Consider the following 25,642-nt stretch of genomic DNA (forward strand, 5'->3'; position numbering starts at 1 on the left):
ACAGGGTGCAGGTACGGTGTCAACAATACCATCATTAGAAAACTTCATGGTAGAAATGTAATGTCTCAATAAATTCCTTTTGTGCGTTATAGAAAAGGAATTTTCAGAATAAAAATATGTGCACAGTGTACTTCCATCATAGCACTACATAAAACAATCCCAAAACAATTCTACTTGGGGTTGAACTACATGTGACATTTAAAAGGTGCAGACTTAAAAAGGTGCAAAGCTCTCTGTAAATACATGTCCTTCTACTGTACATAAGAAGAATGATTATACAGTCTTTCCATGTGAACTAACACAAATGTTGGAGACATTTTGGTCACATATGAAACATGAGAAAGAGAGAGAAGTTTATGGGACAAATAATGTTGAGGTTCAGAAAAGTTGACATTTTAGAACATTCTAATTTGATCTATTCAGATTCTACACAAAACTTACAGTAGCAAGTTACTCATTATTATTAATTACTTGTACAGTTTTGGAGGAAGAGCGTGGATGTGCTGGATTGATCTACTGTAATGTTGAAAAATAAAAATGCAATGTACGAGGCATGAGGAATTAGATTTTAACCATATGGTATCCTTTCAAGCATAGACCTCTGAAGAAACATTTGGCCACTGAATGCTAAAAAGGAAATTGATTTTGAGAGGTTGTACCGTAAGGTACACATTCTGTTCAAATGAAAGATGTTTTTCCTTAAAGCCATTACACCGCTGGTTCAACGGGGCGTTAACCAACAAAAGTTAACCGCACTCTCACTCACAACATTTTTGGTCCATACCAGTATATTTTCATTTTAGTCATTGAAAAATAGCTCTGCATATCTCACTGAAAAAATAGAGTTGGTGAGGTTTGTGTGAAGGAAACGGTTGTGCTCTTATAAGAGCACTGACATTCTACAGAAAGGCAACATGCCTGGAACATGGGAATCACTGCATGAGTGTCACATAATTACATTTGTACACGTTTGATTTAGTCTTGTTACTGAACCCTGAGCTAAAACAAAATATGACCGGCTCATATTGATTTCAACCAGCATCTTACGTCCACCAATTCGCACCTCTAATTGGATCTACTCTAAGAAGCTAATTTAGAGCCCCAAAGTGGTCAGACAATTGTCACTGGCGCTCAAAGGCCCCTCAGTCAGTCTTCCCCTATATACTGCTCAAAGCAACGAGCCCATGCACACTTACATCTTCATTGAAAAAGGCAGCTACCAGAATAAAGAAGAAACAAAGAGAGAGGTAACAAAACAAAAAAAAGAGAATGAAAACACTGAATTCACTTCACTGATTGGGGCTTTTTTTTTGCTTCCCTCTTTTTAAAAACATGCAGTCAGTTGTACCACACCAAAATCCCCAAAGGAGGAAAATTAAATAAGTGCTTACCCTTCAAGTATTCACACAATGTATCTGACTTGCCATTGTTTGGCTTTTTAAATGTTACTTTATAAGAACAAATAAAAAATAAAAAAGTTAGTTCACCAAGCTAAATTAACCGCATAAATGTTATGGATACAGTAACGTGGGGTAAACTTCTCATTTTGTGTATCTGACTGACCATAATTATAGCTTTCACTCAAACCCCTCATCGCTACCACTCTCTCTCCAGGAGAGGTGGACTGACCAGGATTGACAGCGGCTCAGTCGTATTTCTTCAGTAAACCGTCTCTTGTGATGTCATGGTCTCCTGGGGTGGAGTTGGGGCGGACGCCGTTGGACACGGGTTTGGGCTTGGTGTCGTGGTGAGGGCAGCTCTGGAAGCCTGCATTGTCCATGTACAGATACTCCTCGGCAAAGTCAGGGTGCTGTTCCACAAAGCTCCTTAACTTGTCTGCCACAAGAGGGCACCAGACACAAACAAAATATGACAAAAGCAAAGGTTATATAACGCCAGCCAACAGGTACATTTAAATAAATATGCTATCGGAACACCGCTAATAATTCGACTCTACTGGACAAAATAATTGTAACAGAAAAATGGTTGTTACCGAAGGTGAGTTTTCCTTTATCGTCCACATCGATAGCAGTGAACAGGCGCGTTGCACTGAGGTGTTGCACTCCTAAGGCTGTCTTCAGAATGCAGGCCAACTCAGCCTCTGTGATCGCCCCATCCTCCTCTGCCTCAAACATCTGATACAACATGGACAGACAGACCCCACGGTCAGCTGACCCTGACCCCTCAAATCTATGGAAACTATCTAAACCAGATCGCCGGTATGTCTTTTCAAATGTCAAATGAAACAATAACACATTGCGCATATTGTCCTTGTTATGAATGAATGAATGAATGAATGAATGAATGAATGGACTTTATGGACTTTATTGTCATTGCTACAGTACAGGTACCAAACAACGAAATTTAGGAGGGGTTGAAACTGATGAAATGACTTTAAATGAGCATGAAGTAAGAACAGAACATACCTTAAAGGCCAATTTCATCGTCTCCAGAGTTTTCGCGGGTCTGCATACGACAGACAAGGCGATCACATATTCTCTGATGTCCATGGTGTTATCTTCATGCTAAAAAAAAGACACGACAAAACCGAAGATTTGAGTAAATGAGATGTGCCCTGAGAGGAAGCTACAGTAACAACAGTCTTTCATCTGCACTTACCTCGTCAAAGAGGGCAAACATGTCTCTCAGCATGTCTGACACTGGCACGTCTAGATACTGGGCAAAGTCCTCCAGACTCAGTTTTTCACCTTCCAATTTCCTGGCCCTGTTCCCATAGTCCTGCAAGACCTTCTCAGTGTTGGCTGGCTTCAACCTGCACATTGAGAGCCACACGTTCACATAAAGGCCAGACATCAAACTCATAGTAGGATAAAACACCAATCAGCCCACTCATGAATGATGCTTATAAGGGCGGCAGGTAGGGAGCCTAGCGGTTAGAGGCCCGGCTAGCATTCAGAAAGTCGCTGGTTCGATCCCCGCCTTAGGAAGGAGCCGGATGTGAGCTGGTGAACTGGAGGGTTGCTGGCATCATATCAAAGGCGCCCACCGCTGCCGTTGTGCCCTTAAGCAAGGCACTTAACCCCTAATTGTTCCAGCGGCACTAACTGTGGCTGACCCTGTGACTAGAGCAAACTGTGCTCTGCAATGACAAAGGTTGAATGAAAACAAGAAGGCACTAAACAAGTCCTAGTGGGGTGAGTCGGGGACGATCCACACTAATGGGTGTGAGTAATAAGGATAGCACCTCGGGCCACAGGGCCGTGGGGGTTAGGGCAGGTCCCACTCACCCCAGTCTCCTAACGAGCTTGGCGAACTCCAGCAGACATGTGTCCACGGGCAGCCTCAGCTGGCTCTCAACCATGGTGAGCTGGCAGTCCTCGAAGGAGTAATCTGTGATGGGGACCTCCAGGGCTCTGCGGCACAACAGCATAGGAAAGACAATTAGAGAGGCCGAAAACAGACTTAACCAGGAGACGTGCTGACATAGTTCTCACACACACGCACACACACACACACACACACACTCTTAATGAATTCATTGTAATTGAGTTTCTAAAAAAAGTGTTGACATGTGTTGTGCGCGTGACGAAGTCATAGCAACGGCACAGCACTATCGCTCGCCATCATGTGTGTTTACTTGTCTGTAGTGTGTGTTTCATGTAAAGCCTGTGACATTTCAATTCCCCTGCTTAATCCTTAACTCCTTAATTCAAATAAATTCATCCACACACACACACGCGCGTGCACACGCAGACGCAGACGCACACGCACACGCACACGCACACGCACACGCACACACGCACACACACCCACACCCACACACAATGTGAATGAACACATCATTTCAGAGACACTAGGGGCGCTGATTGGGTTGATTGAGAAGACGCCCAAAACACACCCATGACTAATTTCTGGGCTTAGCGCCGGGTCTTAGGCACCCACTACCGCACGCATAATAGCAAAGTGGCCTTGACCACGCCTCCACGTCTTAAGTTTAGATCTACCGCCTCGTCTTATTGCTTAAGACTTATGAAGTGCATAATAGGGCCCTAGAACTCACACAAACACACAAACAACACACACACACACACACACACACACACACACAGCTAAAATAAACTGGAACCATGGGACTATGGGCCAGCTTTTACATGCGTGGGTGGCTTTGGGGGGCGGCCTGTGGGCCTGTGGACTTGTGGGCCTCCGTGCGAGGCCACGCTAGCCGGCCTGACAGGAATGCCAACGACGCTCCACAGAGGGACTCACTTGGCCATGAGGCGCCTCACGTTGTGCGCGAACAGAGCTGGGTTCTTCTTCTCCTCCTCCGAGGGGGTGTAAACAGGGAGGAACTGAGACAGAGAGGAGACAAACACAGAGAAAGGGGGGACGTCACTCCTTCAAGAATTCAAGTGGATAACGGTAAGGCAGAGACGACAGAGCCGCCACCGCACTGCCGGAGAGGAGGTCTTTGTTGTTGATGACAGATCCTCACAGGGCTCTAGCGGATCTCTTCTTCTTCTTCTACTTCACATCTATAATTAAAGTGTATATTACAGAACGCTGGGTTCTGGCAGTCAGCGGTGAGCAGGTGTTGATCAAAACTCTGTGGAAAGGGCCAAGGTGACATTCCCCAGCGTGAGGGGTGGCAACTGTGCTGAGAGCGAGGGGCAGTGCAGGGTACCGAAAATAGATTCCGACAAATTCTTTGGGAATTGGAAATCGTTGCACCGTTTTTCAACAAAAGTGATGCTTTATTGTGTAATGTTGTACCATTGCTGTCGCAGCACCCAGAGCAAACCACATCCTGTACAAATAACATCTTTTATTTATTTAGCTTTTTAAATATATATTTTTTTAGCTCACAACGTAGCATAACCTTAACAAGTGCCCCTGAAACAAGATGAACAAGACACATTAAAAACACAGGAAGCATCACCTCTGCACTCACCTCAATTTCAAACTCATTATGAAGCTGGCAGAGAGTGAGCCACAATATTTTAAACCTGAAAAACAAAAAAACAAAAGACATTTTCACATGTTTTGTTCAGGGTTTTGTTAACCATAGCGTAGTAATGAACGGCATGTCCAAACAGCTCTATAATCTCACACAGAAATCGGAAAACGATTCTACCGCAAAGTAGTTAAACTCTCACTGGTGAAAGGGGAACGGAAAAACATCTGAAGCAGTGCTGTGGTTTCAGAGGAAAATGCTATGAGTGTTTACAGTCATGCTATGACCTTCTGAACAGAGCCAGTCTGTGGTGACAGACCGGGAACGCTGCCAGAACTACAGAAAGCCATTATGTTTTCCTCACAACAAAACAAAACATTTCCCCAATTCATCCTGTGGACACTATAAAGAGCCTTATAACAGTGACAGCCTTCTTCCCACAGTGCCAGTTTTCACTGCTTTGGCTCTCAATTCTCAGACCATAAGAGATAATGGAGAGAGGGCCTCTCTCTTGTCCCCTATGGAACACGGCACCGGACCGTGACCCGCTGGTGCTGTTTAGGGCTCATTTATGTTTTACACAAAGAAAGGTCCGGTACTCACGCTCCAGGCCCCTGCCAAGTCCATGTAATGGTATCCTGTAAGGGGAGAAGAGAGAAGAGAACTAAATGAAGAACTGTAAATAACTAAATGTTATATAATCAATGTATCTGTTGCAATGTACCCTGTTATTTAGTTTTCTCTTCTTTTTATTTTGTATGTGCTCAGTTATATTATTACCTCTCCATCAATGTATGTACCATATATACATTTGTATGGTAATTCTGGTGAGCTATTTGCATGTATGTATGTACATGTATAGAATTATTATAATATATATATATATTTATTTATTTTTAAAGATTTGTTTGATCTTTTTCAAAAAAAACTATTTTTTATAAGGTGGTGGAGGTGACAAGTGGAGGGGAGAGCAAGAATAGCCAGCTTGTCAGTTTAATTTGTTGTCAGGTACAGGATAGTTAGTAGTCTTGACCCCCCCTGCTTGACCCCCCCTCTTGACCCCCCCTGCTTGAGGGTGTGTGGGGGGGGGGCACAGGGGACAGAGGTTAGTGGAGAGAGGTTAGGCCTCCTGCTGCTTTTAGGAGACCTGTGGAACACATAGGAACACCTGAAGCGCTGATTTGACTGCTATGACAGGGGGGTCCCACCCCTACAGAGATGGTATGAAGGGGTATGAACCGAGGGGATTGTTGACGATAATCAAAGGTTAGAAGATCATGAAACATTTATCGTATCCTCAAAAAACATTGTGTAGCCCATCATCACCTAAGAAACACTCAATGGAAGTATAAATGGGCAGGGGAAATGTGCTTTGAGCCTCAAATTAAAACCATAACACTACAACACAGCAGGAACACAACAGGTCCAGTGATAAACAGCAGACTATACGACTTAATTAAACCCCCCTGAATAAACTCATTCCATGCCGCTACCGTTTCCATAAAGATCTGACGTTGTGCAACTCAGCACGTAAGTCTAGCGAGTGCGGTCGCTCTGCGCGTCACGGAGACTCACATTTCCTCTGTCCTCTTCAGAAGGCCACACTGAGAACGTGAGTTAACACGAATGTGAATTACCGCTATGTTAAGCGTTTCCTGTGAGAAACCTCAACTGTAACTGGGGCTTGGTGTGGTTGAGGTGCAGGGGAACTGCTGCGAACAGCGAAAGTTCTAAAGATACTTCTACATCTGCTGCTACTGTAGGAAACAGACAGTCGATGCGCCCGCCGGTGATGTATCTCCCCAGATCTGTCACAGCTAGCTTGTGCTAACAACGTGCTCCGGCTGACAGACCCCCCCCCCCACCAGTGAAGGGCACGTCAAATCGTGGTTTTCCAGGAAATTCCCTGCGAAACTGCAGAGCGCACCAGGACACATCGGTCATCCCGAACCAGCGAGGGGATTGGCCCCCCTGCCGGGCGAGCGGAGGTGGTTGTTGCCGGGGTGAAATATCACACAGTCCCTCGCCGGGGCGATAAATAAATCACATTAGAACTGCAACAAACGATGTTATCCTGTCCTTGCCGCCGAGTAAAAAAGGACAATAACGCCGGGCCGTTTCTGTGAATCTATCCGTGTTAGGGATGTAAATGTGACAAGAGGCAGTTTGCTGCAAAACAAAACAGAAAAAGGGAGCTGTGGGGCCCCGTGCAGCAGCGGGGAGCGTTGTTTACCGACAGCTTCCTGGAGCTGAGGACAGTTGCTGCGGTGATGCTATTGATGGCGGCGGCGGTGGTGTTGCTGGGGAGATGACGACAGGGAAGAAGTAGTAGTGGCGGGAGATACGGTCGGGCGCGTGTGTGACGCGTCGAAGGTTTTTCTTACCATTTTATTCGGGTAGCGGATCACCACGGGTTGCACGGGCAGAGCTGGGATGAACGCCCCTGCGGACAAGGAGACACGCGTGTGAAACCATGACACACACACACACACATTTATATATACACATCGTTGTAGTCAGACTAAGAATACACACACTGTAAAATGCACCGGTGAAATTCAGTGTTTAACTGCTCTCTCTGTGTAAACGTAAGCAGCCGGGTTTGAAGCAGGAGCACTGCAGCTGTGTCAACCGAGGCTGTTAGAAATGCCAAGGTCTCCGGTTTATGATGACTAATAACTTTACAGAGGGGGGGGGGGGGGCACGGGGGCACGGGGAGCGGAGCGGGCCACGGTGACAGTAACAGAGTGCATGGAAAACGCTGCCGTAAAAAAGAAAAAGAAGTTTCCAGTCGATGTTCCGTGCTGTCTTACAACCCCCCCCCCCCGCCCCCCTGCGGACATTAAACAATTAAGTCATGAATACTCTCAGGATACTTTGCATATGTCAGCATAATACATATTGTATTTCATACTTATTTCCATGTTGGGTAAATGAAGGACAGACAACCTTTTCATGTCAAGATTGAGTTGAGACATGGGGGCATAGGTGGGGCTAGGCAGAACGAATCAGGGGACGGAAACACATACCTGGCTTGAATGTGATGAGGCAGGACCTGTTGGTGCATGTTCCCTCTGGGAAAATCATTATCTGCAAAGAGACAAAACGTGAACTGTTACAGACATGATGTATATTAGTGTTAGCACATACATACATACATAGCACACTCGGCTATTCTACAAGACACTCTGAAAGTGTTAGGCCGGCTAGCACATCAAGGATTGTTTGCTGAGGGTTGTGTGTGTGTGTGAGAGAAAGAGAGCAATATACAGTAGAGCAAGAGAGAGAGAGAGACAAGATAGAGATAGAGCAAGAGAGAGAGGGAGGGGGGGGGGGGGGAGAGAAAGAACGAAAGAGAAAAAGAGAAATGTGGAGTTCTACCTGAGGCCACTCTCCTCCAGAATGAGCCCTGCGTTTGATCTCCTCTACGGTCTTCCTTCTAGAGTGCTGGTCAGAGCGCGACACAAACACTGGGCGGATGAACTTGATCAAGGCTGGAGGACAGGACACAAATAAAACCAACAAACAAAACAGAACTGTTGGTTACTGTCGAAGACAGAGGCCATTTTGTGGACAACACAATGACTTTAGGACAAAGTCCTACGAAAACAATTTTAGAACAGAACAAAAAAACTATTCACAGCAGAGCTATTCACAGCGATTTCCCTCAAATTCTGTACGTTCTTTTGGTTTGAAACTTCCCACGGTTTCACTCTCGCTTTTCTGTGCATCCTCTTCCATCTGTCGGACCCTTCCATGATAAACCTGACAACCGTGTCTCTCCACCCCCAACAGTCGCTGAAAAGGGTCTCTTCTCTATCAGAGGGGGGTCTATTCTCTATCAGAGGGGGGTCTCTTCTCTGTACATGCTGGAGTAGTGGGGGGTTGTATACTATCCTCCCGCAGCACTCGAGGAGCTCAACGCTCCCAGGACACCTATCCATCCATCCCATCAGCCCCCAGGACCCATCGCGCTCTCTGGATGGAGGACTAATGATTTAAGCACTGACTGGCTGACACAGTATAGATCATAGGGGAAAGAAGGAGAGGGAGGAGAGGGGGAGGGAAGGAGGGAGGGAGGGAGGGAGGGAGGGAGGAGAGAATCATTGCTCTGTGCTACAGGGGGGATTAGTAGCGAGAGAGTAGAGGCTCGACGTCACAGAGCCCGATCAGGGGACTTAATGCTTCCTCTAGATTCCGACCCGGGGCTGTGCTGACTGACAGTCTAGGAGGGAAGTTTAAAATAACTCTAACTTCCTTGGCCTTTCTCACCCTGCTGCTGCTGGTGGTGGTGGTGCCAGGTGTGGTCTTCACAAGCTTCGACAGCTCCGTCTCTGTGCCTTTAACCGTTGTTGTTGTTGTTGTTGTTGTTGTGTTAAATGTCACCCGTTGGCTCTGGCTGTGCGGGGGGGGGGTCAGGGGTGCTGGTGTAACTGATGTTGCTTTCGGAACCCGAGACGCCGGTGGTAAAGCGGTTATGGCCACGGTGGTGATACATGACTGCTGATGTGATCCATCAACGTCTCCTCAATTATTCCTCTGTTTATCTGGCCTCCGCGGGTAGTCCCAGAGAGAGCTCCCCTTCAGCAGCAAGCCGCTGATGCAATTAAGAGACAGGCCCCGCTGACTAGGAATTGATTTACAATGGTTCAGCGTTTGGCTGCTTACCATATAACAAGGTGTTTAGGGGTCACGCCCCGTCTCTGGCTGAAGATGCGCATCTTAATTCCGTTATTTGACTGGATGTACTGCGTTGTCAGAAAGCAAAGGTCGTTTTGCTCGCTAGATTAGAGGAATAGGCTAGGCTAATTTGAATCATTGGGGTTTCTTAAGCCCCTCTCCTAAATCAGAGACGGAACACGCCGGATAGGTTATGAGCTGACATGATAGGAAGCGTACCTAAAAGGATTTTTATGAACGTTTGCGTTATGCATTAATACTAACTACTACTTAAAAATTCTTCCCAATCCACTTTTGTTGGGAGCCATAAAAAAAAAAATACACCTTGATAGAATAAAAATGCTTACCACTGCTCTCTCTGTTAACAGCAGGCAACACTGACTTGTGTTTTATATCCTAGAGAGGATGGCCATGATCCAGTTCTCACTCCGAGAGCCACCGAGGCAGACAGGGCAGCGTTAAACTACAATGACCCTCGCAGGAGCCGTTTAGAACGTGGACCGACTCAGTCTTCTATACTTGGCAAGAAGGTAATGACCTGCTGATTCACCGCCAGCTATTACGAGCCAAGGCCCAGGTGACTTATCTTGAGACAGTGAAGCAGTAATTGACACCAATGTGTTGCTGAGACATAATAGAGGGTATTAGGAGCAAAATATAGGCTAAAAGAAAGCAAGCGGAAGAGGAAGAAAGACAGAAAGATAAGGAGGAGAGAGAGATAGAGATAGAGAGAGAGAGAGAGAGAGAGAGAGAGAGAATGAGACTCACTGCCCCACACTGGGATATCTTTGCTCTCTGCTTTCATCACGATGGAAGCCATCGACATGGTGACAGGAATGGCGTCGAAGTAGGAGGAGTGGGGACCTAGGGTTAGGATGGGCGCCTCGGCCGGCAGTGCCTGTCGCCCCTTCACTGACATCCAATGGAAGCCTCCGGAAAACCACATGGCCCGCATGATGGTCCTGAGAGCCACGTCCACAAACCTGCGGAGAGAGACACACCACCAGACCCGCAACGTTAACGAGGTCGAGCGCCCCCAGATGCGAGAGCACACACATATGCGCCGAGGGTGCTCACGCTCGCTCGCGCTCTCGCTCTCACACACACACACACACACACACAACACCCACACACACACCTGTTATTGATCCCGCAGCCAGCTGTGTCTCAGCCCAGGCTAAAGCCTAGCTAATGGGCCAGTCACAGCTTTCAAATAGGGTTCCCGGCAGGCAGGGCCCAGCGAATGAACAGAGACAGAGGACTCAGCCACCGGAGGACAATATCACCCATGCAGGGACGGTAGATCACACAGTGTCCTCGGCCGCCCAGGCAAGCTGTCACGTCCCCCCTAACCATGAGTCATGTCTCATTTACTCCCCGCTGTGATGCATGTGTGTGGGGAGGGAGGGAGGGAGAAAGACTGAGGCTACACTCCGGCAAGGTGAATCACCAGTGTATAATCCCCCCAGTGTACCGGCCCTGGAGTCACACACTGACACCATATACCGTCTCTGTTCCACATCTTTACTCTCCGCTCATGACCCCATGTCCACGACCTGCTACGTATGACGGGATTAGTCGCGATATACGGTGTTGCCGTTTCTCCGAAGCCTATTTCATCTAGCCCTAAGCCTTTCTATAGGCTACTCGTAATCGTTACTCATACTTATACTCCGTCATTCGGCTTGCCCGTAGACAAGCCCACGGCTATAAAAGAAACTCATTTCCTCATGAGCTTTTTCTTTTTCCTTTTTTACATGAACAACTGTGTTTTTTTTTTACAAGACGGGGCGGCTTGTGGCTGGCTGTACTACACACCCCCTCCCGTTGCCTCAGGTCTGACGACCAAACCACCCTCGAGACCACCAGGACCAAGCTCCGCACCTGGGGCGATAGGGCCTTTTCAGCCGCAGCCCCGTCCCTCTGGAACACCCTCCCAACATTTAAACAGGCCCTCAAAACCCACCTCTTCAAGCTCGCCTTCACCAGTTAACCCTCTCCCCCTCCCCTTCCCATGTGTCCCCAGCACTACCTCAATTCGGCCCCTATACTTTCTTCTATTTCCCTTTTGTTTCTTTTTATTATTACTACTCTATCTTTTCAGTTTGTAAAGCGTCTTTGAGTGTCTAGAAAAGCGCTATATAATTCTAATGTATAATTATTATTATTATTATTACTACTAGCAGCTTACCTTCTCCACAGGGACTGGGGCTCTACCACCGCCTCTGAGCGACCCATGGAGGCCACAAAGGCGAAGGGCCAGGCCAGCAGCATCATGAACGCAGCCAGGAACAAGCGGATGGGAAACAACGTGACTGTCATCAAGGCGATCTGGGGGGGGAACAGAGGGTAGAAGAGTGTGAAATAGAGGAAAGTAGTCATATTGTTAGAGAGACAACATTTAACACCGACGTAACAGGTTAGGCTTTAACAGAACTCGTTCGACACCACACCCAATTAAGGTACCCAAAGCCTACCTGTCTGGCCAAGTTCAGACTAAAAACAGGTACGACTGTACTGACCGAAAAGATCCCTTAACTTCCTGTACTTTACAAATAGACACACAGCAGCGGACGTCGACACTCAAAGCAGGACGACCGATAGGCACGACGCAGATTGGCCAAGCAGTTTTCTCTGACCACAATCTGACCTTGTGTCGGGCAATAAACAACCAAAACGCTGATGAACAAATGAACACGGCGCGTTCAAAACCAGTTCCACCATTTCACTTGTATTGGTGTGCGCAGGCTACATGAGTCTAATGTACTCATGTACATTAGACTCATGTCTAATGACATGAGTCATTAGACTCATGACTGTTACATGACTGTTACAGACTGTAACATGACTGTTAGACAGCTACAGTCAAACGCACTGTACTGACTGTTTGTCAGTACAGTGCGTTTGTACTGACAAACGCACGCACACACACTGCTTTAGAAGTTAGAACCATCACTAGGATTTAGATTTGAATCTGGAATGTGAAAAAACTCACAAACAAAAGTGTAGGCCTATACCTTGAGACAATATGGCGTCGCACTTGTTGTGTCAAAGTCGTGTCAAAGAGTCAACTGTAGTTTATCTCAATTGTCTGCCTTTTATGATACCTGGCTTTCAAGGCTTATCTTATGTCAACATGTCTCTTTCCGTAATCGCTACTGCGCAGCACACTCTCACTGTCTCTTAAATCACCCAACCGTAATGCTTTATGACAGGGGTTGCATTCATTGGGATACATTTGTAAATCAGTCTCCTAGAGGATATTCATGATAAACAAAACAAAATGTCTGAAATAACCTAAAAATCAATGAAACAAAGGCTAGGCTAGGTTATATAAGACGGACAGTGCTATTCTGGGGCTATTTATAGGCCTACATCCATGAAGGAGCAGCACAAGGCTTTATTTTAAGTTCTAATGAGCGTAATATGACATTTTCACAGTAACAGTCAGTCTAAATATAGGCTATTCACAGCTACCACAATAGCGCTTTTTTTATTATTGAATTGTAACCTCATCCTCTCACCATTGTTCCCACAGGGGCTTTTACACAACCCACAATTGTTCTTTAAAACAACTGCAATCATCTCCTCCTTCTCCTTAACAAGTAGACCTAGGCTAATTGTAGCGATGCCAGGTTCACATCCCCTTTCATTGTGGTTAAGCATTTCACCCATAATGCAGTGTAGGCCCAGGCCTAGTTACATTTGGCACACCTGATGTGATGGATGACAGAGCAAAATGCTAAGCTGGGGGACACAACCGCCATTAGCCCAATCCCAACCATCAAGCATCCACGCCACATCACATCCAATAACACTGAGAAATAGGCCAAACTACGGCAAGACCTCTTTCCTTCATAAACATTCATAACACAATCAATGTGTGGAAGGGGTAACGGTAAGTAGCAGACGTTCAACCCATTATCCACTGTGCAGGCGGGCATACATTATTAATGCGTTTCCGCCATCACACAGAGAAATTGAGGCACTATCGTCGTAGGCTCTCTCGCCACCGTCCACACCGGCGTTGAGAACAGGAAATCATCGTTCCGCTGTCCCTGTGTCAACGGCTTGAAGCAGGATTATCATGTGGGATCGCAAACAGTCTGCTTGTGCGTCTTCATTTAACCACAGAGCTTTACAGAGTGTACAAACCCTGAACTGGGTACACTGGCCAAACGTTACCTCACTGCCACCACGTCTAGGTCTGGGACTATTTCAACCTGTTGTCGTGGGTTTCCTCCTACTTCATCTATTTGGTCTGACTCTCTACAGCTGTGGCCATAGCGACAGAGCTTAGACCACGTGACGTGACTCAACTCAAAGGCTAAGACCAGAGGGAGTGATTAAGTGAGTCCCCTGAGGTAAAGACACACCGACTACCTCGAACAGACGAAGACAGAGAGTACAGCAACAGAGAGCACCAGAGGAAGAGACCATATACTGTATGAGCACATTGTAGGCTATAAAAAAAGGCTATATATACTGTATGTACAGTACCTAATTTCTTTGTGTAATAAGTGTTCAACTTCCATACTAGCCTATGCATAAACTTAAATTAGCCGTACTACCAGTAAGTAAATAAACATGTTATTACTGAGTTATTATTAAGGGAAAAGTGTGACCAATTTCTATCTTCCAAGAGCTCAGTGAAGAGTAGACCCATGAAGAGGAGACCCATCCTCATTAGGTTTCTTCAGTCAGTGAGAGTGAGTAGGCCATCAGCATAATTACTGAATTAATTGGATTTAAGATATACAGCTCTGGAAGAAAATTAAGAGGCCACTGCAAAATGATCAGTTTCTCTGGTTTTACTATTTATAGTAAATGTGTCTTTTTGTTTTATTCTATAAACTACTGACAACATTTCTCCCCAAAAAAGATCCCGTTTTTCACAGACCTCGAATAATGAGAAAGAAACCAAGTTCCTATTCATTTTTAAATAACACAATACTTATGTTTTAACGTAGGAAGAGTAAAGAAATCAATAGCCTATTTGGTGGAATAACCCAGATTTTCCATCACAGCTTTCATGCGTCTTGGCATGCTCTCCACCAGTCTTTCACATTGCTGTTGGGTGACTTTATGACACTCCCGTCCCGGCGCAAAGATTCAAGCAGCTCGGCTTTGTTTGATGGCTTGAGACCATCCAACTTCCTCTTGATCACATTCCAGAGGTTTTCAATGGGGTTCAGGTCTGGAGATTGGACTGGCCATGACAGGGTCTTGGTGGTCCTCCATTCCGCACTTGGCTGTGAGGCATGGAGCATTGTCCTGCTGGAAAAACAATCCTCAAGAGTTGGGGAACATCGTCATACCATAACTCTGCACTGCACTTTATATACAGCACTATTCATGCATTGTCTGTCCTGTGTTGTCCTGTTTTTGCCTGTCTTTGCATTTGTATTTGTACTTGTTTTGTTCATGTGAAAAAAGCATAAATGCACCTTCTGTAAATGCCAAAGCAAATTCCTACATATGTCAAGCATAATGACAATAAACGTTATCTGAATCTGAATCTGAATCTGAGTCAGAACGGAAGTTTTCTTCCAGACGAATCAGAATGTTGCTGGGACTCGATTTTTCACTTTCAAACGTATGTCAAACAAACCACACAATTATTGGTCCTCTGTGGCTTAGCCTAGTTGGTAGAGCATGGCGCTCAGAACGCTTAGGCTGAGGGTTTGATTCCTGCTGGGACCATTTATAGTGAGAAATGTATGCACTCACTGCAATATAAGTCGCTTTGGATAAAAGCGTCAGCTAAATTGTATATATTCTATTATGATTTAGTTTCATAACGTTTCTGTAAACACTGTCAGTGTTTGCATACTGACTGTATGGTTATTATCATCACAGTAGCCTATTGTAGGCAATGTAGGGTAATTGGCAATAGTTGCTCATATTCCATGTGAGCTAATAAATACATTGCGGGGATTGTTGTGTAGCGATTGTTGTGATTGTTGTGTAGATTAATTTGACCCTGGTCCTGTTTGAACCTGTTAAACATTGATGCACACGCTTCCAATTATCAGTGAGGGCGATCATGCAGTGGGGGTTGGACTTACATAGGTTGTATGCAAGTTTTATTTTCCCCTCCCAATATTACCATTGGATTTATGAAAGTGGAATTTGACACATTTCCGAATGATTCTCAAAAAAAGTAGGTAGCCTATGCCCTATGCGTATTTTCCTATTCTCCTGTTTGATTTTATACCGTATAAAAGACATGCACAGTTCCATGATTTAATTAGTAAGAGAAGAGAGAGCAAAGGTGATCTATGCAACATTGGCCCCTAACCCATTCAATGTTTTACAGAATATAGCTTCGCTTTTTTGCAATTTTGCAATGTGAGAATATCCACTTGGTGACAACTATTAGCCTACCTGTTCAAATAGGCAATTTTTAGGTGTCCATTTTCATCTATTGGTACTTACTGAAAGTGGAACATCATACTGTAGTTTTGAATTGGTGCCAAATTTGTTTTGGTCGGGGCAGATGCACTTTGCGGTGACACTGAATACCTAAGAAAATGTTGCACCTAGTTTTGGTTAACCACTCTTTCGCAGAAGAAAATTGGAGCCCTCAAAGTGCTATGTGAAATCAATCACCTTACCCACTACTTAATGTGTAGTAGCACCCCACCAAACACAAACACCTAGCCTCTACTGTGTGTGCTCAAAAGCAATGTTTCCCCATATCCTGCAGATGCAATATGCAATGCTAGGCAGTAAGACGAGAGATTTATTGACCTCATAATAGTCAACAGCGGCTGACTGAACCAAGACAAGCTAAGTGATTAATATCGCCATAGAAACCACCACAGCCATAAATCAGAAACCCCAACAAGGCGGAAAAACCTCATGAGCAAATGGGCTAGAAGAATAATAAAAAAAAGTTTGTCTGACAGCTGAAAAAGAACTGTGGATAAAGGCAGTTTTTACCCCCCTTCTAAAACGCAGGTTGTGGTATGGAAGGTCAGTAGGTATAAAGGGCTTATAGTTATAGCCCTTAGCAGTAGAGTATATGACCCCCACCTCCATTAGACGCTGTGGGCTGCCGGTACCATCAGTGCACCACCCGGGTAAAATCCAGGCTTATTTTTGATACATTTTGCCAGACTTTATAAAAAAAATAACCCTGGATTTTCCTTTAGCGACGTTGATGGAATACCCCCCTGTTCACTGTGCTCCAATAACAATCTAGACCTTCACACCTGCGGTGTGACCTGTTGGCACAACTCGCCAGCAATGCAGAAAAGGTGTGGACATGCAGCCGTTGACCGTCCAAGTAAACCTCTCTCCATCTCGGCCTGCAGGGTAAGGTAGGTGATGCGCTGCTGTATTACTGCAGAGCTAGCTAGGAATGGAGGGGACATTGAGGACACCGCAGCACTTGAATGGGAGAAAGCTAACACTGCATAATGTAGGCTTATAAAAACATCACTCCAAATATGACCAATAACTAGGGCTGGGTTCAAAAAATCGATTTCCCGATTCTGAATCGATCTTCATTGAATGAGCGATTATCGATTCATAAATCCCGAGATCGATCTTTCATGTTTTTTTTTTGTTTGTTTTTTTTCTGCTTGCAGCTTCAACCCGCAACGAGATCTCGTGGCCAGATCTCGCGCTACAAGAATTTATCATATCTCACACAACGACCAGGCTTAAAGGCAGATGTCTGGGTGCATTTTGGATGTAAAAATTATGACGATAGAGATGAGCAGGACAAAAGCAAAGCCATATGCAAGCTGTGCGCAGTGGAGGTTACATTTAGTGGAAACACCACAAATCTACGGAACCACTTGAGGCATCACCCTGACGTGAAACATGGAAAAGCGGATCCGAAAGAAGCCTCGCTGATAAAGATGTTTGGTTGCAAATTACAATCAAATTCTCCGCGTGCCCAACAAATTACTACAGCGTCGTCAGTGTCGTCAGTGTACTAGAACCACGCTACGTGTTACCGACACGCAAACAGTTGAGTGAAGTGATAGTCCCAGACATGTCCGCGCAGGTGAAACGTAACATCGCAACTCACTCCAGCCAGCAGAGAGAGTTGCCATAACGTGTGACAGCTGGACATCCAGAGCAATGGACTCGTACATGACAATCCCTTGCCACTTTATCAGCGAGGCTTGTTTCGGATCCTCTTTTCCATGTTTCACGTCAGGGTGATGCCTCAATAAGTGGTTCCGTAGATTTGTGGTGTTTCCACTAACTTATTGTTACTGTATACTACAGTATTTTAATAATCATTGATTTTCCAATTATGTTTATTCCTGAATAAAATCATCCAATCTCCAAAAAGTGAGAAAGCAGTAATGAAGGGCTTTAGTTTCATGGACATTATGGTTTACAATGTGTTTTTTTGTTCCCCAAAATAAAATACCCTCATCTATTGCACTATTTTCGTTTGAGTTTTGCACATTTTTATTTTGTATATATATATATATATAATGTATATATAATGCAAATAAGCTATTTGAGACAGTCCTGAGGGATATGTGATGTCTTGTTTACAGATAGGCTATGTTTGTAGCCCCTTTATTTACACTGGCTGCAGTAAAGCACGTTAAAAAGCACTTTTTGTAGTGTCTGATTTAGCAAAATGTTGGTCAATGATGTTCATTTATGTTCCAATAAGAAGTACATTCATGTAACTGCTTTGGAGTCAATTCTTAATGTAAACATTGATATGTTTAACAATGCTACATGTTATAGGGTTCCTTGAACCATTTATAGCATTAGTTCTGAGAATCTCTTCATATCCAAGGAAAATTGATATTGTAACTAAATCGAATCGGAATCGAATCGAATCGAATCGAAAGCTGTGAATCGGAATCGAATCGTTTTGGGAAATCAGTGGCGATACCCAGCCCTATCAATAACAGTCAACAACATCAACATTAAAATGATCCATTGAATAGGCTGCATTGTTTTTCAAAGCGTCATGGTAGTCTTAATAGGCCTAGCCTACATTCTACGTATCCTGGCAAAGGTTCTTCGAAAACAAACCCATCTTTCCTCACACTCACAGCTGTAAGGTTGACAGTTGTGAGGTCCATCATTGTTCAGGTTGTGCCTATGCTCCATGGAGGTTTCCTCCACCTATCCTAACTAATCCCACCTATCCGTCCACTAAAATCCAATTTCCACAATGAGAATGCTAAAAACAATTCAAACATGGCCAGGAACACATGGAACTCCAATCCTATTACCGGTAGTCCCAAACTAAGATATACAGCTCTGGAAAACAGTTATACACAGAGGGTGGGAAAGGAGAGTTTAATTATACGGTCAGAAGTTCATTTAAGCCTAAATTAGCAACAGGCTTTATCAAAAAACCTGCTTGACAAAGAGCTTGAATAGGTGATATATTATGAATGGAATTCAATGGCATATCTATGGCCTGGTGTAATGCATTATGCATTTAGTGAAATATTCATGTGGACCCAAAGCATGAGCATGCATGCTTGTCTCACTGAATTAAAGCATGCACTTTGCTACAATAGAGAGGTGGAGTGATTTGAGGCACTTTACCGTCTTTTACATTTTTTTACCATTTAGCAGATGCTTTTATCCAAAGCGACTTATAATTAGAGATTACAGTCTCCCTAGAGTAACTTGGGGCTAAGTGCCTTACTCAAGGGCACACTAGTGGTGGTGTTCCCAGGTGGGAACTCATGACCTTCTGATCACCAGTCCTCCTCACAATCCACTAGGCCACCACTACCATTACTATAAGGTTGGGTTACAAGACTGGATGACAGTAAACCAATCATCCAACATTATACAAACCACTTCAGCAGTCAATCATTTAAACTAGATTAAACAACTAAAAAGACTATGAAGTTAGTTTCATGGAGAGATAGTGAAACTGTTCTCATGACCTAGATTGTATGAGTAGAAACCTTCATGGTAGACACCAAACCAGAAACACACGGTTCTAAAGCCAAATCCTTCAGATTCCTATCATTTCTTTGGAGAAAAATGTTGCAAAACATTTTCCATCGGCATGAAGAGTTGCCCAGGTGTCCAGACTTGTTAGTTTCACATGTGTGGCGGCCCATCTTTTATCACAGAGGAATTCCAACAATCCAGCAAACAATTTCATTTAGCATGGACCAATGGAGAGCAGCTCCAACTGTGTTGATGTGCAGTCAGACTGTTAAACTCCCTGTAGGTGCTTGGATAGGCTAGCGATGCACTGTAGGCTATAGCGCGTATCCATGGTATTCATTGACTGTTGAATTGTATTACTTCAAGGTACCCACGATTCCCAATGATCTTCTTAGCTCCTGGTGCACTTGTTGTTGTTGTTGTTGGTTGTATGTGATGAAACGTTTTTCTGTTTTTCTGTGAACATGCTGCTCTAAACTAATTGCCCCTAGTGGGACTAATAAAGTAGCTTGAATTCTATTGAATAGAATGTAGATCTGAATTAATAAACCTTAACCTTTCCTCCTCTGTTATCCTGCCTGGTAGTTCTTTTTACATTTAAGCGTTGCTAAAATTTCTAAATTACAAATACACTGCCAACATCCCACCAAGTAGCCTAACTAGAATGTTGATTTTCCCCGAAGGGCAAATCTGTCACTCCTCACTGATGATTGATTGATTGATTGATTGATTGATTGAAAACTTTATTAGAAGATTTGCAGAAGTAGGTACATGAAAGTACATATTACATACAAGGTCAACTAACAGGATAAAAACCCAAGAAAGCCACTGGCTTATTTCAATTGGGGTCCTTGATAATGCCATGGAAACTCATTGGGCCAAACAAGGCAGAACAGCAATGCTGGAAGGTTTGATTTGGTCCCGACCTGGAAGTGTCTCACTAACAGGCTACTACTATTCAGGAGGACATGGGGACGCATATCCTCCTCACAACTCCGTTGTTTTTTAAATTACGCTGATCAATAACTATAACTACACTTACAATGGCTGCAAAATGAATGCTTAGGATGGCTGTGTTTAAATAAGCAGATTAAAATACCCTGGCTCGATGCAGCACGTCGAGAGCTGCAGGTAAAGGTTGGCCACAGCTTGTTCCTCTTTTTCCCCTGCTCTTCACCTAGAGCGGCATAAATGGGAGAGATTATTTTCATCGTTGCTAAAATGTATTGGCTCTTGTAGTATTTTTAATAATAGCTTTAAAATGTTGACTGGAGGGGTCTTTTATAAAACACCTATTTTGCGTTGCGGTGTGGAGTTGAGAATGAATGAATACATGTAGTTCTAATATTGCTCAAGGGTCATTAGACCTCTAATACAGCAATAAAATCCTCGTTGTCTTGTTGGTTTAGCTGGATAAAGAGAGATTAGAATTGTTTCCCTGTAAGTCGTATTGGACAAAATCATTAGCCAGTTTTGCAAACACAGAATACGGGTATACAAAGACACATTGGCAGCTAACGCAAAACAGCGTTCGAGATCTTACTGCATAAACTCACAGGATTTGACTGGTCCTTACTGTAATAGTGTTAATAACAAAACCTACTCAACAGCATTACGGTACTTTGTAATTACAAGGATTGCTAAATTCCCTATGGAAAAAAAACCATGTAGGCTAGGCCTATACAACATTGTTACTGATAGCATAGCATTACCACTTCAACAGTTAGAAGAGCAACTGTAGGCTACTGCATATTAACCTCAACATGTCTGTCACTAGGTAGGCTATCTTACAAGGAGAATCAGAATGCTTATTGTGCATATGGCCTTTATGAAAGCATAATTGAGCATACTCGGTGAATAAAACATGATCTCCACCGCACTACATGATACCTGACATCCTAGCTGCCTTTTATTACTCTCAGTCAAAGTGGAGAGGAAACACAAGGGTGAGAACAACCCTGGGCCACAAGGACTCCTGGTAACAAGATACTTTCTTTTACCTCCGCCTAGACATTGAGTCCACTTCAGTTCTCCCACAAGACAGGAACCATGTCCAAGAACGTTCTGTACAGATAACGTGCCTATCTCCAATCATGGACCAAGTAGAAAAAGCGTTATTCAAGGAATACTTCGTTATAGGGTTCTGGTAAACATTTTTTCATACCTGTATACCATCCTCAAATTTTAAGAAGATTTTTTGTCGCAGGGGGCTGTCGGGAGCTGTCTTTGCTCCATATAGGCTATTTATCTACATTGATAAAATGTAATTACTTATGTGGTGACTGCTATAGCCTACCATATGATATTTAGCCTAAACAATAATTTAAACTTGACATCTCGATGACAGTTTGACAAACTAAATTAAACAGTTGGATAGCATAAGATGATAGCTGACTGATAAGCATCACACGCTGCATTCGTAATAACAGCCTATAACTTGTCTCATGTCCTAGGTTGTCTTATGTGTAGTCTATAGGCTATCATTTGTCTGTAAAATATAGATTTATCTAAGTTACTGTTATGAGACTATTCTCTGGCAGTCCTAATTCCGCATGTTCCGCTCTCTCTTTCAGGGCCAGCTGTGAGTTGAAGGCGGTGGTAATGGCATGGCAGACTCAGAGGGCACGCTCTGTCCGTTGCCTCTGGTCCTGCACTGCGTTTGTCACTGCCAGATTGAGATTGTGGCCAAAACAGTTGAACCATGGCCATTTCAGGGCCCTGATGGAGGCTGCAACGTTAGCAATATTATGGCCGAGAGTATATCCTCATCTAACTTCCAATCCATATATGCCACGGGTAGTGCATCAACAATGTTGTCTGCACTGTGGTTTTCTGGAAACAAAGCTAGTCTGTAGGCATTTTTGACTGTACTTTCCAGTCGGGTGTGACAAAGTGGACAGTTAACGACATGTATGGTGTCATGTTAACTGACAACCACATCTCCGTTGTCAGCGAATAGCTGTCTGAATCCCGACAGCAACACTTGAAACAGACATATCTCCCATCCGTGCAGCTGTTAATGGGTGTTTCAGTTTGAGGTGCAGTGTAGAGTGTAGATTAGTTCCCATTAGTGTTCCCATCTCTGTCCGTCATCTTTTTCATGCAAATCTTGCAAATAGGCTAACCTTGTCCAAATCTGCAGTTAGAGAAAGAGAAAAAAAGATGACAACAAAAATGTCACTGCAGCTATGTGGCAGCATTTCGGGTTCCGAAATGCTGCCACATAGCTGCAGTGACATTTTTGTTGTCATCTTTTTTTTCTCTTTCTCTAACCTGAGGTGGAAGAGGTAATGTGCAACACCCCAAAAGTAAAATATGATAATTATTTCTCTGAGCAGCAGCGCTGTGACACAATGTGAACTGACAAACAGTGCTTAATTTTGCAGTTTGATAGATAATGGAGCAGAAACATGTAGTGAAACATTTTGAAAAGCACACCATAGGCATTTTCAAATCCCGCAGGATACCGCAGATTACCATTATACCGGCCAACCGGTAGATGTCCATTCAGCATTATTCAGTAGGCAGCTGTAGAGTTTTCCCCCTTCTATTTTGCAAAGCAAAGAAGGGAGCAAATGTAACAGGTTTCTGAGTGATTAGGCCAAGTCAACATGAAAGTCAAACAAATGAAGTCAAACAAATGAAAAATCCCATGGCAGAAACATTTGGTTGACCCTATATGTCAGGATGTTCTGAACTAGCAAGATCAGGTAGGCCTACTTGCACTTCTAGTCATAGACCAGATGAACAGGTGATTCCATGGGCTGAGCATGATCTCAAATTGATGTAGGCGAAATCACTGAACAGCATGCATAGCCTAATTTGCATGCATGAATGCTGACAGCAAGCCTCATCACACAATTCCTGCAGATTTTTCAGGTGCACAAACTGTGAATCCCCCGTTCTACCACATCCCAAAGGTGTCCTATTGGATTGGGAAGGCCACTGAAGAACACTGAACTCATTGTCACGTTCATGGAACCAGTTTGAGACAACCTTTTGCTTTGGGATATGGTGCGTTATCACGCTGGCAGTAGCCATTAGAAGATGGGTACATTGTGGCCATGAAGGGATGCGCAAGGTCAGCAACAATACTCAAACAGACTGTGGCATTCAAGCGACGATTGATTGGTATTAACAGGACCAAAGTGTGCCAAGAAAACATTCCCACCCAAACCATGAACACCACCTGAATGAATGAGAAGGCGTACAGGTGTTCCTAATAAAGTGGTTGGTGAGTGTATAATATGTCTACAGTAACATGCATAGGCCTAGGCCTACATCTCATTTCAACTATGCAACATCATCAGCTGTTGGGAGAAGGATGGGGGGGCCAACAAGTCATGTAGGCCTAAATCTAATAATGCACATATCTGGTTCACTTCACCACTTGTGTGACTTGGAAGTTGACTATGGACATCTAACTGTACCTGCTGGCTCACTAGGAATTCTCCAGCATACATACTGTGGAGCAACCTCGCATGTACGTCCACATACACATCAATGCATGGATGTCAATCAAAGCAGCTCGGCTGGCCCCCACTACAATGACTGGATGTGTGGGGCCTCTTGCAGACTGGATCATGTGTGGGGCCTCTTGCAGACTGTATCATGTGTGGGGCCTCTTGCAGACTGTATCTTGTGTGGGGCCTCTTGCAGACTGTATCGCTATCGAGCTAGCCAGGCTTCCCAGGGACACAGACGTCTGCTACATGTTGCTCTCTGTCTCGGCTTGCAACACTCCTCAGACTCAGGGATGTGGAGGTCTGCCCCATGGCCATGGGCGTGATGACGAACATCTCCACACTCACTGACGAAGGGGGGTTTAGCTCAGCTTACAAGACAAACTATTCAACCTTCATTCAACCAGGCTGGGGTAATTGTCAGTAACTTGGTTAGTTAGCTAGCTAGCTAATGAAAATCCAACGGGTGCGTTCGTCGATTCGCTCTGAGAGCACCGGAGCGCACCCTGGGTTTAACGTCATAAAGAGACCAAGTCATTTGATTGGACAAGAGGCATTCCATGAGTGCTGATCAAGATTTCCACTGCGTGTTTACGAACGCACCCCCACGACACAAGAAGAGGGCAAGGCAAGGCTAGCTAGCGATAAAACCCCCATGCATTTATCTAAGCCTGCCTCATCACAGCTCGAATGCGTTGTTGCACAAATCACGTTCTCTTACCTTCGCCTTTTCAAGGGAGGTGAATTTCAAGTCATGCACAAAAGGGTTCCTAAACGGGGGAGCCTGCTCCTTCTTCCCATCTCCTTCCATCGGACACTGTCTGCTACTCGGGAACCTCATCCTCCACAAACCTGAGGATGGAATAATTATCTAATTATCTATCGGGAAGAATAAAAGTGACGGCGGCGAGTTTTTCCTGAAAAAATCTTCGCGACGCCAAGTTTCTTATCTGTATCTTATTCCGGTAAAGCGGGTATTATCTTCCTTTCCCCAGGAAGGCTGTAAAGGGCTCAGGGATTAGCCGAGGATCATGTGTTTGGAGTCGGAGATAGATAGCCGCACGCAGTACAGTAGCTGGTCCCGCTAGGAGAGATGCTGCCTCCGTGGCCAGGACCCCCCTTCCCTGCTGGACGAGGACGCATGCGTAAAGTTGTCAGATTTGACGGCTGCGTTCGTAAATTTGCTCTGGAAATCTGATCAGCACTCATGGAATGCTTCTTGTCCAATCAAATCACTCGGTCGCTTTATGACGTTGCACCCAGTGTGCGCTCCGTCGCTCTCCGAGCAAATCTACGAACGCAGCCGACATCAGTGACGCTTGCACGCTTGTTGTTTCCACAAGCCCCCAGGTAAACATCATCTCAAGCGTTCTATTGTTTGATCTGATTGTATTGAGTATTTGCCCCTTTTTGTGTTTTTTAGGGAGTTTTTAGGGAGTTGTTGAGATTCAAACAACAAAGCGGCCAACCTGCCACTTATTTCGGTAAACAGCTGAGGGGTGGGGGTGGAGAAATGTAACCACTCTCAGATTGATAGATGAATGCAAGGACTGATCATCCATGAGATCAAACTGATAGTTTGGACCATGTTTTAAAGCTATACAATAATGGTTTACAATGGCATTGCTTACAAACAATGGAGTAAAAGAAGCCTACATAATATGTATATCCAAATATTATT

General features: G+C 44.4%; 1 protein-coding gene across 1 annotated transcript; it reads right to left on the reverse strand.

The window, feature by feature from the left end:
* Window positions 1–1,645: 1,645 nt before the first annotated feature.
* LOC308166725 (lysophosphatidylcholine acyltransferase 1) lies at window positions 1,646–24,802 on the reverse strand (the record flags this gene model as incomplete). Its single annotated transcript, XM_080541052.1, has 14 exons — window positions 1,646–1,836; window positions 1,994–2,135; window positions 2,427–2,525; window positions 2,620–2,773; window positions 3,249–3,374; window positions 4,228–4,310; window positions 4,910–4,964; window positions 5,516–5,550; window positions 7,297–7,355; window positions 7,942–8,002; window positions 8,294–8,406; window positions 10,361–10,575; window positions 11,784–11,923; window positions 24,683–24,802. 14 exons carry the CDS (start codon window positions 24,800–24,802, stop codon window positions 1,646–1,648), a joined length of 1,593 nt encoding a protein of 530 aa, XP_080397178.1.
* Between the last annotated feature and the right edge of the window lie 840 nt (window positions 24,803–25,642).

The sequence above is a fragment of the Nansenia antarctica genome, assembly GCF_963989245.1.
Source record: "Nansenia antarctica genome assembly, chromosome: 10".
NCBI lineage: Eukaryota > Metazoa > Chordata > Actinopteri > Argentiniformes > Microstomatidae > Nansenia > Nansenia antarctica.